Here is a 17,892-nt window from a genome sequence, read left to right on the forward strand (position 1 = left end):
CCATTCTTTCAAACCAATTTTCTGTTACCTCGAGATCAGACCCTCCATGAAACTTAGGTGGAGCGAATTTCAAGAATCGTTCTACGGCTCTATCCTTACCCCTCTCTTGGTTCCTAGGTTGGTTGACTGGTTCAGATCCGTGGCACTCAGCTAAGCGCTCGAGAATATCGGTCATGCGGTTAATGGTCGTAGCCACTGGATCATCCTCTTCATTTCTAGGGTTTTGGTTTGGTTCAGTCGCGGATCCCTCACCTCTCTTGGGAGTGCGGGGTTGCCGAACTCCACGCCCACGCCCCCGTCCACGTTCTCGCCGATCCATTTTGCAAGGTTCTAAATGTATAATACAAGTGAAAAGTATAAATGCATAAATTGAAAAACATGTACACATTGCAAGAGCACTTTAAATCACGGCATAGATATTTGCATCAGCTAGAAGTCAAGTCACATGTCAATGTGCATATAACTAGCTAATAGTATTATCAAATACAGATCATAGGTAACTAAGTGTCGCAAATATAGGAGTACATGCAGGCAAAATACAAAAGGCCTTACGGCGAGTACCATTCCTACTATATTAGACAGGATCAACAGGAAAATCATAAGTCTAGTTAGGGATAGAACTAGAAGAATTCATGATACCAAGCCACATCATTCAAATAATTATAAACTCCAAATTCCATCCAAAAGGCTAAGTTACTTTCCAAATTCTTAGCCTCGTCACTAGATTCAAAGTGAAAGTTCTTATACAAGTTAGGGTAATAAGTCAAACCAAACGGAATGCAAAAGATGTCTCATTTTCAAGTTCAAAGTGGAGCCTAAAATTGTTCAAATGGTTCAACTTTTCCTTCGGAAAGTTCGGCAAGCAAAATAATGGAGGAAGCAAGGTTTCTAACCCTTAAACTCACCAAATGACTATTTAAATTTCCTAATCTAGACTCACCTCCAACCTAACTAAAAGGATAAAGTCTTATAGTATTTTGTGAGCAAAAATGATGCTACAACTTCAAGCACCAAGATCACATTGCATGCAATTCACAATCAAATCCCACAGTCCGGCATCCTAAACTTTTAAATCTAGAACACTCTACAAAGATCTGAAGCATAAACTCTGATACCAACTGTGACGCCCCCACTTCTCCCAAGGGCGAACCCAAGGATATCCACGGGACGCCTACTTAGCTCTCGCCAGGATTCGGTACAATTTCAATTCAAATTTAAGAATAACCAATCAATACTAAAAGTCAAAAATATAAAGGAAGGTCAATTCCTTAATAATCGTTCAAGTCTTACATCATAAGCTACCAAGATATCTTACATTCCCAAAATATACAACTTCCAAAAATTGTCTAAACAAATACATTCAAAATTCTAATCAAAAGGGGACATCAAGTCAACTTCTCCATAATTCCTTCCATTTTAGTTCCTGTTAAGGAAAACAAGTCTAACGGGGTGAGCGAATACTCGTGAGGCCAAGAAAACATGCAAAACACGTAGTCCAAATAACAATATCATTTCAGCGAGAATTAAAACTGTAACATTCAACCAATTCACCATTTTCAGTTCAACACATTTATTGAGAATACAGGAGATCTCAAGAGCTAATTCCTACTTTCTTTGCCAAAGTTCAATCCAATACTTTTTCGTGATAACATTTCGTCACCCGGAAAGTAATCAAGTCTGTAGAATTTCACTTCTCCAATTATGGTTCTGAGTCGACATGAGATGTACCTCCCACCCAAACCAGTTTGGTACATACTATCGCTCAGTGATCGATAAGACATCGCTCCAATCGACTTATACTTTATTCATAGTTTTGAGTCGACATGAGAGGTACCTCCCACCCGAATCGGTGTGGTACATGCTATCGCTATGAGAACCAATTATAGCACTGAGACGGTATGAGAGGTACCTCCTACCCAAATTGGTGTGGTACATGCTATCCGTTCAAAGTTCATGAGTTAAACATATTCATGTATGATTACTAATTATTGTTTACGGTTTTGAGTCAACATGAGAGGTACCTCCCATCCGAATCGGCGTGATACATACTATCGCTCAGAGAACCGATTATAACACTGAGACGGTACGAGAGGTACCTCCCACCCAAATTGGTTTGGTACATGCTTCCGCTCAAAGCTTACGAGCTAAACGTGTTCATGTACAATTACCAAATTATATGTATTCAGATCTTAAGTACCACGTAGTTCAAAGAGAGAGAGAGGACAAGGGCATTCCCACGAGTAAAATATGATTGGTCGATAAAATTTACTTCAGTCGATGTCGAGTCAACACAAATGAAATTTGCAATGGCAACACTTCACTTAGTTCACATAGCAATTCACTTTACACAACTTGAATATCAATTCACATAGCACAATTCAATTATAGTATCATTTAAAGGAGAACGAATGCGATAAAGTACACACTCGTCTCAACAATTCCATAATACTCAATTAACAATTCAAGCATTTATCAACAATTCATGCACTTGACACTCACCAAGTAATTCAAGTAGCAATGCAGAAGCATTTGTTTTAGGCATCTCCCGTGAGATCCTCTTGAAAGTCCTCTAGTGTGTCTGAGCAATTAATAATGAACTATCACTCAACATCACTTAAAACCCTAATTATCAAGAAAGATTGCACAATTGTACAATTTAAGAAAATTTCACGAGTACGAGCCTTACTCGTAAATTGAGGTTCAAAAGCGGGATTTTAAAAGTACAAGGGAGATTTGATTTTTCTCTTTAAAAACCAAGTGCAAAATGTTCGAGTGATATGGAAGGAAAATGGAGAGTTCGAAACTCCCAATTTCCTTTAAGTTAAAAATTTTCAGATTTATGAAGTGGTTTTTGAAAAATCGTATCTCACTCTCTGTAAGTCCAAAATTGGAAAATTTAGTACCGTTGGAAACTACTTCCAAATTACTAAAAGTTCCTAGAAGACACTTTTCCATGATTCCATATGGAAGACATTCAAAATGTGGCTCAAAGTGGCTGTTTTGGTATGCCAAGACAGATATGGACTGATTTTCAGCAAAGTTTGAAAATTCGGCAAAATTCACACAATGTGAACTAGCTTCTAAAATTTGGAACTCGATTAGAGTTACAATCAAAGTTTAAAACACAATAGGCGGAACAGGAATCGGAGTTTTGAGTATCGAGAGACATCAGTTCAAAGTTGGTCACATTTTGCAAACTGTTCAGTCATTTTCCAGATTTAAAGACTATCTTTGAAATATCATTTGGCCATCGATTTGGCATTAGAAATACACGAAAATTGGTACACTAAATCTCCATGTGTGAACAACATTTCTACCAAGTTTCATATAAAAATTCCCACGGGAAGGTAGTCATTAAAACAACCAAAATTCAAGAAATATTTCAAGGCTAATCTACCTTCTCACTTTTCTTTTGCTTGCAAACGTTTTGTGCAATGAAATCAGTTCTAAATCACCCCATTTTTGAAACCAAGAGTCCATAAATATCCACTAAGCAATTTAAGGTAATAGACATCACAATTTTCGAAATATAACTCCCCAAATCAGATTTGACCATTTGGCTAAGAGAAAAGGAAAAGTTTTCCAGAATTGAAAAGCAAACTTTGGGACGTCTGTTGGCATGGAGAAGGACTCGGAATGGCACCAAATTTGATAGTATTACCCTACCATATAAGGGCTATTCCTCTGTCAAATTTCATGCAAAAATTCATATGGAATGTCAGTTAACAAAGTCACTAAAGTTCCAAGAATTTCCTAGGCAAATCTGCCTTGTATGTAAATTTTCCTTTTCTAAACATTTGGCTAATGAAATCTTCTCAAACACAGTCCATTTGTGTAGACAATGTCTAAAAAACATCCAAGATGTGTTTGGTAGGTGATTAACACCAAGAATTTCGAAACAACAAGTCCCAATCAAGGTTAAGGCAGCAACTAGCCAAAAGAGGGCTTTCAATCCCTGAATCAGTTTCGAACTTTGGCCACAACTCACTCAATTCAACTTGAAATTGAGCGTGGTTGGTGGTGTTGAAAACTAGATTCATAAAGCTACAATTTCTCAGAAAAAATTGTTTTCAAAATCTATCCACAACTAGCTCACATTTGAGCATCAATTCGCTGCTCAAAACAGAGCTTTCAGTGAATTAGCGAAACAGGACAGTCATGTTCAAACGATTAGTATCGATAGTCAGATGGAACAGGACATGAATTTTATACCGTTGGAAAGTTAGGAATGTCTACTTTCCAGTGCCTTGAACGACACTAGATTTTGACATCGGAGCAAAAAGTTATAGCTGTTTGAAAAACACTGCCAGTGCAATACGGGAAAATTCCAGTTTTGAATGAACTTTCGAAATCACCACATTTGGCTAACCAAATCATGTAATTTTTTGTGGAAACTTTCCACACAACCCATACAACATATATACATCATAAACAAGTCAATAGAACTTCAAAAAATTGCTCTAAAGGTCACGGCATTCACAGGATAGAAATGGAAAAATTCTCCCCTTCACTTCCTTTGAGCTTTTATCCATAACATCACTCATTTTTATTGATTTAAGCACTAATCCAACATTATTAATATCAAAACTCACAAAATCAGTCCATCAAGCCATAGTGGGAGTTCAAAGAGCCCACTCACCAATTTTCCAACAATTTAAAGCTACCCATAAGAAATTATGAACTCATAAGTGCTAAACAACTTCCATAAGTCAAGATTTGCAAGGTTGATCGTCACTTACATTCTTAGATGATTAAGGCAGAAATTTCGGTCCTCCTTGCTCAAAAAAAATCGTGGATTTGAAGCTCTTTTGTAGCTTGAGTTGCTCTCCAAGTAGATTGCAAAGTGTGGTTAAAGTTTGAGGTGATTTGGTGGAAATTTAGTGATTAAATGGTGAAAGAAAATTGAAGAGCTTTGGTTGTTTTCTTCTCCTTGGTGGCCGGCTGGAATGAGAGAGAGAGAGGGTGTGTGTGTTTGACTGCAAATGAAGTTTCCAAGAGAAGCTAAAATGTGTGGCTCTAAATTGTGCAAAAGTCAACTCTATCTCCCCACGTGCGCACGCACGCACGTATTTCGTACTCGATTCCTCTCGAGTTTGTTGCACTAGTGCACTAAACCTCTAATGCACTTACATTCATACTATTATTATTCACTCTTAATGGTCTAAAAATAAAGGCCTAAAGTCCCTCAATTAATCGCGCACGCGAAAATGCGTATTTTCGATTTGTGCGCGATAAAATAGAAATTCTAAAAAATTCTTATAACGATAGTATCACTAACCAATATTTAAGCAATTAAACCTAAAAATACCTATTTCAAGACTAATGTACAAGTCTCCAATTTTCCAAACTTAAGATATCCTCGAATCGATTATCGACTCCAAACGCGTATTCACTATTCTCACTTAACGAGATTTCAAAAATTAAATTTTGAAACGTGTCATTTTAAAAACATAAGAAAAACATTGTCCCATATGAATGGATTTAAAATGGTTGAAATAAATTATTTGGAGAAAATGGGTGAATAAATAATTAATTAAACCATTAAAATAAGATTAAAATAAGTAAAAATTCGGGTCCTCACAATAGCCACCACATTACAATTGGTATAAATCATTGTGCATCTAGTAGTTGGTCCATACTCATTATACAATCTTAGTTTGCCCTTCTTCGGACCATGCAGTGTGTATAAAATAGAGGAGTAGAGTTGAATGAAATGAAGTAGAGAAAAAGAGGCAAATAAATGTGAATAATAAATGGGTGTACCTAGTGTTGTAAATAAATTACATGATGTAAGAAATATATTATAATGAGTAGAATAAACTTGTTTGGCCCTCAAAATGTAGAAATAGTATAAAATGTGGAGTTGGCTTAGGCTTATATAATTAACGAATGACATAAGGTCCAGTGAGTTAAGGAACCTAGAATCTAAATATAATCACCAGAGTGGATGTACATACAGTTAAAAAAGACTTACATCGTGTGACCAACATATTACAGTCCGTATAACTTAGTGTACATGGAGTTGTATTCGTACATAAATAATGCCGTTGTCTTAAAGTCAAAGTAAAGTGATATGAATCATTAATCATATTCATAAGCGTAATAATAGGATTTGGTGTACGTGTAATATGTGATTTATAACACATTATGAATGGTAATATACATTTATGCTGTTGTTTATGTGCATACTATTATGAAATATTGCAAATTAGGGTATTTGATGCATAATTGGTAGGAGTAGAAGTAATGGATTGCAGCAAATTGGCAGAAGATGGGACCCTTGAGATAGGAATACAGTTCAACAGTGAAGAGGATGCGTACAAGTTTTACAACAAATATGCCTCTAAAATGAATTTTAGTGTACGCAAAGACTATTTAAATAAAGACAAAGACGGCGTGACCACGTCTAGGAGATATAGTTGCTGCAAGAAAGGTGTGAAGCGTAAGTACGAAGGTGATGTGATGCCAAAGAGGGAACAAGAGGCGACGAAAATAGGGTGTGGAGCTAAAATAGTTATCGTGTTGTTTAGAAGGACAATGAAGTACCATGTGCATAACCTTGTCTTAGAGTATAACCATGAGTTGCACAATGAAATTGGATCACGACCTTATGTAGTTGTTTAAACATTTCAATCGAGTGGTTGATGATAAGAGACATAATGAACTCATCGCAGAATATGAAATAAGGCAAAAACTATCCATGGTTGGGTTGAGACAAACACCTATGCTTGTGCATGCAGCAGAGACGTATTCACTAATAGTATTTGTTGCATTCCAAAATGAATATGGCGAGTCAATAGCTGTGATTATATTAAGACAACAAGATGCAGGGATGTTTGTGGAGTTTGCGGTCATGAGGTATGATGGAGGACCTGAAAGAATAGTGGTATTTAATCGGAATGATCTAAATGTACGCTGTAGTTGCAAAAAATATGAGAATAAAGGAATTTTGTGCAGGCATGCGTTGAAGGTGTTTGATACTGTGGGCATAAAGGCAATTCCTCCTGAATATGTTAAGAGGTGATGGCCATGGCTTTAGTTTTTATTTAGATGTTTCTAACGACATAATTAGTTACATGGATGTTACATTATGTGATAATTTTGTTACGTCTGACATACCTATTTGGTCTATCTTATACAATGTAGGAGCCATTCAAAACTTGTAGACGCATTCAAAGAGCCAGTCAGTGAATGGCCCTTCAAACGCCGTTGCTCCCGAAATCGAGAAAAGTAAAATGGCATGCATACATTTAGTTGAAAAAATAAAGACGTTGTTCGTATCGTAAAACTACTTTTCTGATTATTGTAATGGTGGACACCTGAACGCTTCAACGCATGTTTATTATGTAGTTAACGTATGCTCACTTCTATGACATATTATTTTGTATTATCCGAAGGTCCACAGTTAGGTTAATCAGGAGCCTCCTGCGACAGTCCCTACAGAATGAATGCACCCAAATTTTCTATTTTTTTCAAACGTAACTTCGTTAGAGATATCTTAATGGTTTGATATATAATTTTTTTCATAATGTCTAGTCCAATTCAGCTTTTTAAGTGAGCAATATAGGCACTGTTAATGATTTATTGACAGTTGAATAGTTATATTATATAATGTAGGAGGAGCGTGCGATAATTTCAACATACTGTGATATTGATGCATATCATGTATTTTCACCATCACCGCAGGTGACAAACTTTTGGCTCCGTTTGGATTAGCTATTTTTGGAGGCATTTTTTAAAAACTTTACTGTACCTGTGTATATAAAAAATTTTTACTGTAAATTTTTTTGGATTGTTTTTAGAGATATTTTTGAGTATTTTTATAATTTACAATTTTTTTGAAATTTTTTTAAATATATACTGGCTCTGTTTCTATATATTAATATTTATTTATATAAAATATTTTTTATTTCAATTTTATTTTATAATATGTATATATATTTATAAATTATAAAACAAAATTGAAATATATATATTTATATAGATAAATATATTATATATATAAAAATAGATAAATAAAAAATATATAAGTATATAAATAAATATATTTGCAAATATATATAAATATATTTTAAACAAAATATTAAAATATATATATATATATATTTATTTCATTTGATATAATATATATAATATACACAATTTAAATATACATATTAATATTAATATAATTTATATATAATATACATAATTGAAACATACATATTAATATACATATTATAAAACAAAATTGAAATAAATATATTTTTATATTTTTATAAATATAAATAAATATATTTATATATGTATATAAATATATATAAATATATTTTAAACAAAATTTAATATTTATATATAAATATATAATATTTATTTCAATTGATATAATATATATAATATACATAATTGAAATATACATATTAATATATATTAATGTACATATTATAAAACAAAATTTATATAAATATATTTATAAATTTATATAAATATATATAATTAAATATTTTTATATATATTATTAATTTTATATATTTTATTAATTTTATTTTTTGAAATAAATATATTTACATAAATATATATATGTAAATATATTTATAAATATATATAAATATATTTTAAACAAAATATATTAATATTTATATATAAATATATATATTATTTTTTGTATATATTTTTATTAATTTTATAAGTATATATCTTTATTTTAAACAAAATATTAATATTAATTTTTGCATTAATATTTATATATAAATATATATTTTTTTGTATATTTGGAGTTATTTTTGATATATTGTTTAGATATGGAGTTTTTGGAATTGTTTTTGTTTGTATATTACTGTAGCATTGTAGATGAAAAACAAGTATTTCAAAAACTCTCAAATCCAAACGGAGCCTTGATCGTTACATCACATATTTATGTAGTATTGTTAATTGGATATCTTGGACATCGTATATTATTAACCGTATGTTCCATTACGGGTATTTAGTTCCGATTATCCATTCGCCAAGTTGACCTCATTTATTGATGTTAGTACTTCTCTGTTGAAGTTATTGTTCAGTTTTAATCACTTCCCTATTATCAGTTTCTTTTAATCTACAATGTTGAAATGAATTAGTGCATGTTGACTGTAACTAACTAGATTTTTTTTTTATTTTCATACATTAGTTATCTTGAACGAGATTTGCGGTGTTTTTTGAAGAACATTTGTTATTGGACCTCCATGTTGGCCTAGTTGGGAATGTTGTATATCTACGTTACAAGCAGTTAATAAGCTATTACAAGTTATTCATATGCCTGGACAGGTACCTTCAATGTTTCACTCTGTTCAAACTTAGACAAGTGGATTACAATTGTAATCATGTCCAGTGTTAGTAGTCATCAATTGTTTTATAATGGGTTGTATAAAGTTGTTAAGAAATTATAAAGTTGACTGAAAATTAACATTTTTACAATACCATTGAACATGCTTCTTTATGATTATGGTATTTTTCATAGAATACCACAACAACTGACTGTCGTGATATGTCGTGATATATGCGCTCGTGATATACCACAAAATGGTCCTGCTTGCTTCAACAAAAAAAGGGTATGCGTTCGTAATAAAAGTAATATTTAGAAGCAAATATTATGTAAAGAAAGTTGTTGTATTAAAAGAGTAGGTGTCCTAAAATCTAAACTAAAATTTTGGACGGAGTTACCAAGTAATTGTAACATTCACCAAACATTCAACTTAATTGGCTTCAACGTTTGGGGTAAAGTGGTCATGGTAAAAGGTCAATTTTAACAAATAACAACTATAATTACTCAGTTTGTATTAAAAAGTATCATGGACTTTTTATAACAAATCATGGCTATTCATTCATGGCCACTCTATCTTCTCGAGTGGTAATATGCAGCGTTAGAAGATGTAAACTAGCAACTAATATTGGCTGTGAAAATGAGTACGTATGAAATCCCAGTCGATTTTGTTGTTAAAGATACAGAAATGCCAGTGTAATTAAGGCCGCATATGTTTTGATCTCTACTATGATAATGCAAACAAATTTTATATAGCTATGTTTGTTAGTCAACATGTTCGGGTCGATGTTGTATAACAATGCACATGTACTAACTTTATATGTGCTCTGTGTAACAAATTTTGAACTACGAAAGCTATTCTTGGGTCCAAACGTAACATGTATGAACCCCATACTGGGTCTAAATTTATATGTGGTCTGCTGTATGGACCCCATACTTTATATGTGCTCTGTTGTATGGATCACACTATAACTACTAAAATAACTATTTTGTAACAGTTTTCAAACACATTGTGACTTTCCAATAACTATTTTGTAACAACCTACAAATACACTGTAACATGCAATCATCAAATATGAAGTTTTGTATTGATTTTCAATCTCTAACTTCCCAATTAGGCATTTTGTAACAGTCTTCAATAACGTTCAACTTTCCAATAATATTTTGTAACAACTTACAAACACTTCGTAACTAACAATCTTCAAATATTGAGTTTTGTATTAATTTTCAAACTGTAACATCCCAGATAACTATTTTGTAATACTTTTCGAACGCACTGTAACTTTCTAATAACTATTTTGTAACAACCTACAAACACACTGTCAACAAATAGTCAAATACGGAGTTTTATTTTAATTTTCAATCTGTAACTTCCCAAATAATTTTTTTGGTAACAGTTTTCAAACACACTGTAACTTTTCAATAACTATTTTGTAACAGTTTTTAAACACAATGTAACTAACAATTTTTCAAACACACTGTAACTTTCCAATTGGCTTAACATGACATTAGACATATCTGGATGTAACTTGAATAAATTCACACTTAATTATTATGCTAAATTTAGTTTGTCTGGTCCACTTCATATGTAGCTGACATTGGTGTGTTATGACAGTATGCCTACTAACAGCAATGTTATACAGCTCATTTAGCTCAGCCTGCAGTTACATGACGACATTACCAATCCATAAATGAGTCACATGCTCTCCAGAATGGAATACAATACACGCATATACAATAATACATCTAAGTGAAAGTTATAAATTTAACATTTGAACTGTTGGCATAGGTTCTATAACTGTAAGTTCTATGGCAATAAATAAAATGGTCACCGCAAAAAATGAATTTTCATTTATTTATAATATGATTATCCAAAAGATCACTACATTTATGTATTTACATGCATGTGACTTAATTCAAGATAACTTATTTGTTCAATGTAATATTGGGATTGGTTTCATATATTAACTGTAACTGTATGTAGTTACAAGTTGATACGCCTATCAATGACCCATAATGTTGACAATAATATGCAGTAATTGCGTCAAACCAAACAATAAATTTCGTTAACCATAGAACATGCCCATTTGCACCGATATCGGCATGCCCGCTGTTCATCATCATCCCTACCAAATCAGGGGATAGTTCAGTATGCCATGCACCATATTATTCTCTTTCGGATCATGTCGTCCAACCTTTAACATCAAATTAAACCAACCATTTCAATAGCAAAACCATGTAATACATGCACCAATACATTTTATATGAAATGAGGAAAACAATAAATAACATGTTACTAGCTTTCCTTTTTCATAAGCCCCAAGATTCTTAATCTCCAATGCATCCCTTTCAGAGATCAGAGCATCTGTCCATTTAAACTGGAGTTTTACACAGACAATTGCACTTCAGTTCCATTATGCTTTTCCCACTTATTCTTAATGCATTGCAAAGTACTAACATAAATATTATATCACTTTCAAATATTAGTAACAATAGTTATGAAAACTTGTAACTTATTTTTCACACTCTGCTTGTCAAAATTAACAGTAGGTTAATTATTCTGTCTGGCCAATTCCACTTATAATCTACTCTCACTCATTTATCAAGTTTGATGGGATTAACTTCTTCTTCTATTTCTTGTCCTACTCTATAAATATGAGTTAATGTAACAATCAGGAGGTACCAATTTCACAGTTATATTCACGAAATTTTACAGAGCAGTTCTTATATTGTAATTGCTAACTCACTGCATGTTACAGTTATTCAACTTCATGTCCACGCACACTAGCAAAGTAAAACTTGTAACATTTTTCCACATTGAGTGTGCCAAGCTAAAAACTATGTTATTCATTTTGTCTGCCCTGTTCAGATTGTCGTCTGCTGCCCTAACTATCAAGTGTCAAACAATTAATCTCTTCTTCTATTTATCCTGTGATTATGCAAATACGAGTTAACTAACAAATAATAGGTAGCAATTTTACAGTATGCTCATGCAATATTACGTATCAGTTCTTCTACTGTAACTGTTGACTAACTGCATGTAACAGTTATTCAACATGGTTTCCAATCCCACTAGCTAAAAAAACTTGTAACTTTTTTCTCTGCAATGCATCTACCAATCTGAGTGTCATGTTATTTTACTCCGCATAATAATTTTACTCCGCATCATTATTTATTCATGTGAAATGTCTCTTATATAACATGCTGTAAGAGGCATTTTTAAGGGAATTATCTTTGTAATACTTTTTCTTTCGCTTTGTATGTTGCCATGAATAGTATGTACAGACCACACATAAAGTATAATCTGCACGCAGGCACTGCTAATCAACAAAATCTATAAAAAATTCATAGAAACAACCAGTACTCTTGTTATATTATTACCCAAGCAATTTCCCATCCCATTCACACAATTTTACAAACACTTGGCGCACTATGTTTCCTCACCTATCCTCCCCTATGTTGGCCATCAAGCCACTTTCTTGTACTCTCTGTTTGCTTCCATTTTTTGGTGTTATGGATGAATGAAAATTGGCAATTATTATGGAGGGAAAGCAAATGAACTTTTTGTTTGACGATTTATTTGCGCGGCATTTTGTGAAACGGAGCTAATGCTTCATGACAAGGTCCGTCAGAAGTGTCAATTTTTTTTCCATTACTAATTTATGCGACATCATTTTTTCACCTTCCCGAAACTAGTCGACGTGGTTATTTCTAATCCTCATGGTTGTGTTTGTGAGGGGACCATTCAGGGACCGTCCCTACCCTGTATCCTGATATATATATATATATATATATGTGTGTATGTGTGTGTGTGTGTGTGTGTGTGTGAGTCACAAGACATATGTAGAGGTAGTACAAGTTAGTGTGTAGTCTTAGTTGCTTTTGTGTGGTGTAGCCAGGCCTCGTTTGATTAATAGAAAAATTCCTTTGTCTCATACATCAAATTCTTGATATTGTTCTTGTGGATGTATGTGTGTTTATTTGTTTGGGTTCATCAATATTGAATCCTATTTGGATTATGCTATATGTTAAAAATTATGTCTAATTTTAAAATAACTTTAAAAAATAACTAATCTTATCTTAATGATATTGTTTTAAAAATCAACTAATCTTATCTTAATGATTCTGCTTTCTATTAAATTATTACATATAGAATTATAAAACTTTTTTCAAATCACAATTATTGAAATGTTGCATGTTCCATAATTTACTTCCTTTCACCACCATATTATTGATTAGTATTCAAATTGTTTATGATCTCTTTTCTTAATTTTGAATTAACTTAGTGCAAAACAGAGAATTAACTATTACACCAACAGATTTACCAATATTGTTGGAAACTAAATACTTATTGATGAAAAAAGTGGATTGCTAGATCTTTTCTACTTAATTAAATGTGAATATATAATTCTAAATTTATGATCATTATAAAAATTTAAATTATCTAAAAAAATTTTAAAAAAAATAATATCTACCAAGTTTTTGATATGAGATACATTATTTGATGTATACTATCATATTATTGTGAAAGTATGTAAACAAAATTTTAAAAATTAGTAAATAATTGAACATTTAGAATACATTAATTTTTTTAAAATTAATATGAATGAACATGTAGTATTTTTGTTAATTTTTATATTTAAATTATTCATATTTGTATAAATTCACAATCAATTAAAAAAAATCATACTAAAACACGGGCAAATTTCTAGTTTTAATGATTAGACTATGCTTTCAGTTACTTGTTAAGATGACTCATCGGTTGTGATTGAAGCTTCGTTTAATAACTGGCGGACTTTTGTTTTAGTTTAGTTTTGATGCATTGTGCTTTTTAGGGCATGAGGCACGATGGTGTTATGTCCCAGGATACAAGGCGTGACAGTTAACAGCAATGTGATGGTCTCTCACCTAAGTTATTTTTTAAAGAGACTCGACTGGGTTTTCAGGGGAAGGGGACTAGCAATTGCATTACCAAATAAAGTTAACTTGGAGGATAGAAATCATATTTTAGCTCAAAGTCATGCAATTTTATGCCAATTAAATTAACTTGGAGGATAGAAATTTCAAATCCCGACCTTTGGCTAACCTATTGTCTTCTGAAATATGATGCATGTTTTCTTCCTGCCTTTGTTTATTAAATTAATCAAAGAGAAGGAAACAGGTGCTGGAAATGGCAGCAAAGAGAGTATCCTAAAATTTGACAAGAAGGTGTCTTTTATCTCTTTATTTTTGGGCAACCTTCTAACCAAAAATTGATGTTGGCAGTGTTTTTTTTTTTTTGGTATCTTTTTTTGGATTATTATTACTTTACCCCATTAAACTATATATCACCGCTATCAATTTATCTCTAATGTTATCTTTTAATTACTTCACCCTCATTGGTAATTTAACTCAGCATGTTAACGAATTTTAGACAAAAATATCCTTTTATTTCATAGCATCACTACATTGTTATTATCATTTTATTCCTTTAAATTATAGTGATACAATCACTTTGCTTCATAACATTATTTTTTAGGAGTTTTACCCCCTAACTAGCATGTTAAAATTTTTTTAATGTATTTCCCCTTGTTTTATATATAATTAAAAATAAAAATTTGGAATGGTTATTCTTCCTTTTTGTTTCACTCTGAGAGTTCCAAAAATATAAAAATAAAAAGGTTTTTTCAAATTTCTTTTTTCACACATATTAATACTAGGAAATAAAAAATGATAGGAGAGAAGAAAACAGAAAATTAGATTTTACAAAAAAAAGAAAATAAGGAAGAATATAATATTATCATATTACTTTAACATCATCAGAATTAGAATTAGAATTGGATGATAAATAGAAAAGTAAAGTGATTTTAAAATAATAAAAATATTGAATTCTTTCTTATTTGTATTTTAAAAAAAAAAGAATTGATCTCTCTCTCTCCCTTCCTCCCTACCATTATATTTTTTTTAATATTAATAAGATTACAAAAAAGAAAGAGATTAATGCTCTGACTTTTTTCTTAGTACTAAAAAAGAGAAGGGCCATTCTAATTTTTTTTTAATATACAAAGAGGAAAGTACTTTTTCTAAAGTTTTTTAATTTGCCAAGTTGGTTTAATGGTGGGATAAATTGGCTAAAAAATCTCTAGGGGTAAATTGATAATAAGGCTATAGTTTATGGGATAAAATGATAATAATTTTAAGAGTTAAACATGTTTTTTCATTTGAATTAACAAATGCTGTTAAGTTTGACCGTTAGTCTTGCGGATAAGGTGACTAAAAAGTAATGTTAAGAGAGAAATTGATAGTGACACCAAATATTAAGTGGGTAAAGTGATAATAACCCTTTTTCTTGCTCAAGTATATTAACAAGTTTTCATTGCATGTTACTAATTTTTCTTGCATGCAATTATACAGGAGCGGCTCCTTTCTATTGGAGAATCTTTCCATTCCCCTCAATACACTCCTAGATGTGCGACATGGGTCACATTTATGAGGAAGAGTCAAGATCATTTTAAATTAACCACATTATTTAATGTTAAATAACTTAACACCGTTACCATTCCCATTTTCTTGCTCTCTTTGCCATCGGAAACCATGGAAATCCAAGCTTTTCAATATGCCGCCAAAAGCACCATCCATGGAGTAACTTATCAAGTGCCAAAATCAGAAATTTTTAGAGCTTATTCTTTGTAAAATTTTGAATTTTCAAGTGCCAAATGCATTTGTTACTCATACTCGTAAAGGGAGTTTTTCATCAACTCAAAATTATTTATTTCAGTCACAATTCATATTAAGAGAAAATTTTTATAACTAAAAATAATTAACCTTAGTAAAACATGCTAACCTTGAGAAAGTCATTTTTTACTGTGAAACAATTAAATTTGTACTCCTTTTTAATATAAAAGGTGCCATATTGGAAGAATAACTTTTTTTTCTTGCATTCTAGCGAGGAATTGTAATTATTTGCATTTGTAAAATTACAAATTTTGAATAATTTCAAAATCATTTCATTCAATTCATTCATCATCCATATCAAAAATAAAATTATACTAGTGCACACCAAATTTGCTTAGTGAAAGAAATTGTTAAATTGTATCGTCAATTGATACAAAAAGTAGCATACTAAAAAAAATTTTTTTTTTGGCTACGTAACCAAAATAAATTTGCCTATCTATTTTAACAAAAAAATTTCTATCATAGGAGGGGTGAAATTTAAAATGCAAGAAATAGGAAGGGAGATTTGAACGCAAGATCTATAAGTCCTATTGTCGACACATGTGCCTATCCATGCTCGTAAACTTAGCTAATTTTTTATGGAAAAACTGTAGTGTTGGCCCCTAAAGTTTGACATAGGAGCTATTCTAGTCTTCAAAGTTTAGGTTAAAATAAATCTAGTCCCTAATATTTCAAATGTGAAGCATATTTAGTGCAATTGATTGATTTTTTTGATCCTTGTAGGAATTGAGTCAAGTATAGTCATGTGTGTAACTAAAAAAAAAAAAAGCAAAATTGCTAAAACACACTTTAGGCGTCTCAAAATTAATCTCGATCCAAAACATTTTTTTTCTCCCTCATCCTTTAAAGGAAAATGTAAGACTAAAATTTTTTCAAGGGTCCCGTGATCTTACATGATTCCATCCTGGTAAGAATTGAGAAAAATCACTTGGTCGTTCCAAATGTGCTTCATACTAGAAATGGTAGGGATCAGATTTGCTTCGGCCCAAATTTTGGGGACTAGAATAGCTTCTTCGTCAAATGTTGGGGACCAAAATTGCATTTGTTTCATTTTTCATTACCAATCCTATCCACATTTTAAAAAGTCCACATTAATTCATACTATTTTTTATAGTACAAGAAAGTGCACCATGCGAAACAAATTTAATTGTGCCACATACAAAGAGAAATAATTTTGCTACCCTATTATTAAAAAACCAAAAATAAAATTCAATATAGCAACTTCTCATATCAAATCATGTAACAATCAGATACCTTTGTTAATATTCATTTTGTGTTAATGCTTTTGCAAAACATGTTCTAGAGACAATATCAACACATATTTTGTCTCATAGAATTTCAGCTTAAATGTACACAAGGAATTTCAAACTAGAATCCTTTGATAAACTTGGTCAAATTTAGTTTTTCTTGTTCTTTAACTCAACACAGATTTACATAGGCCTACTAGCACACAATCCCAACCTCTTTTTTGTTGGTAGACATATGTTAGCTTCTAAACTCATACATATTACGTCTAAAGCACAATTTGTTTGAGAAAATTAAATAGAGATATAGTTTAAGGCACTATAAGTTATTCTAATTATTTTGAAGAAGTTTAATGAGCAATTCAAGCTCCAGTCCCTTGATGACGCAAGTTTACAAGTTTATTTTTTATGCTTTACCATTTCAACTAGAACTAGCATCTAAGGGCATAATTGTGCATTGCCATTATAGACAAATATACTAGTAAAACCTTCGTATTCATTAACATACTTTGAATAACAAATTTTCACATTGACAACTGTTATTCTTGGTTTTGATGATCACAAAAGTTTGTTTATACAGACCAAGAAAGTGAACACTTTGATCAGACCTGATGAAACAAAGAAAGCATATGTTTAATTGACTTCAGTCTACGATGC

General features: G+C 31.6%; 1 protein-coding gene across 1 annotated transcript; it reads left to right on the plus strand.

The window, feature by feature from the left end:
* The first annotated feature begins 6,246 nt into the window (after positions 1-6,246).
* Positions 6,247-6,624, plus strand: LOC140038846 (protein FAR1-RELATED SEQUENCE 5-like). The gene has a single exon (XM_072084318.1). It carries the CDS (start codon positions 6,247-6,249, stop codon positions 6,622-6,624), a length of 378 nt encoding a protein of 125 aa, XP_071940419.1.
* Positions 6,625-17,892: the final 11,268 nt, after the last annotated feature.

This window comes from Coffea arabica, chromosome 1c (assembly GCF_036785885.1).
Source record: "Coffea arabica cultivar ET-39 chromosome 1c, Coffea Arabica ET-39 HiFi, whole genome shotgun sequence".
NCBI classification, from domain to species: Eukaryota; Viridiplantae; Streptophyta; class Magnoliopsida; order Gentianales; family Rubiaceae; genus Coffea; species Coffea arabica.

Excerpts from the sequence above, each read along its gene's own strand:
- LOC140038846 (XM_072084318.1), top strand. The coding sequence starts at position 6,247 with ATGGATTGCAGCAAATTGGCAGAAGATGGGACCCTTGAGATAGGAATA.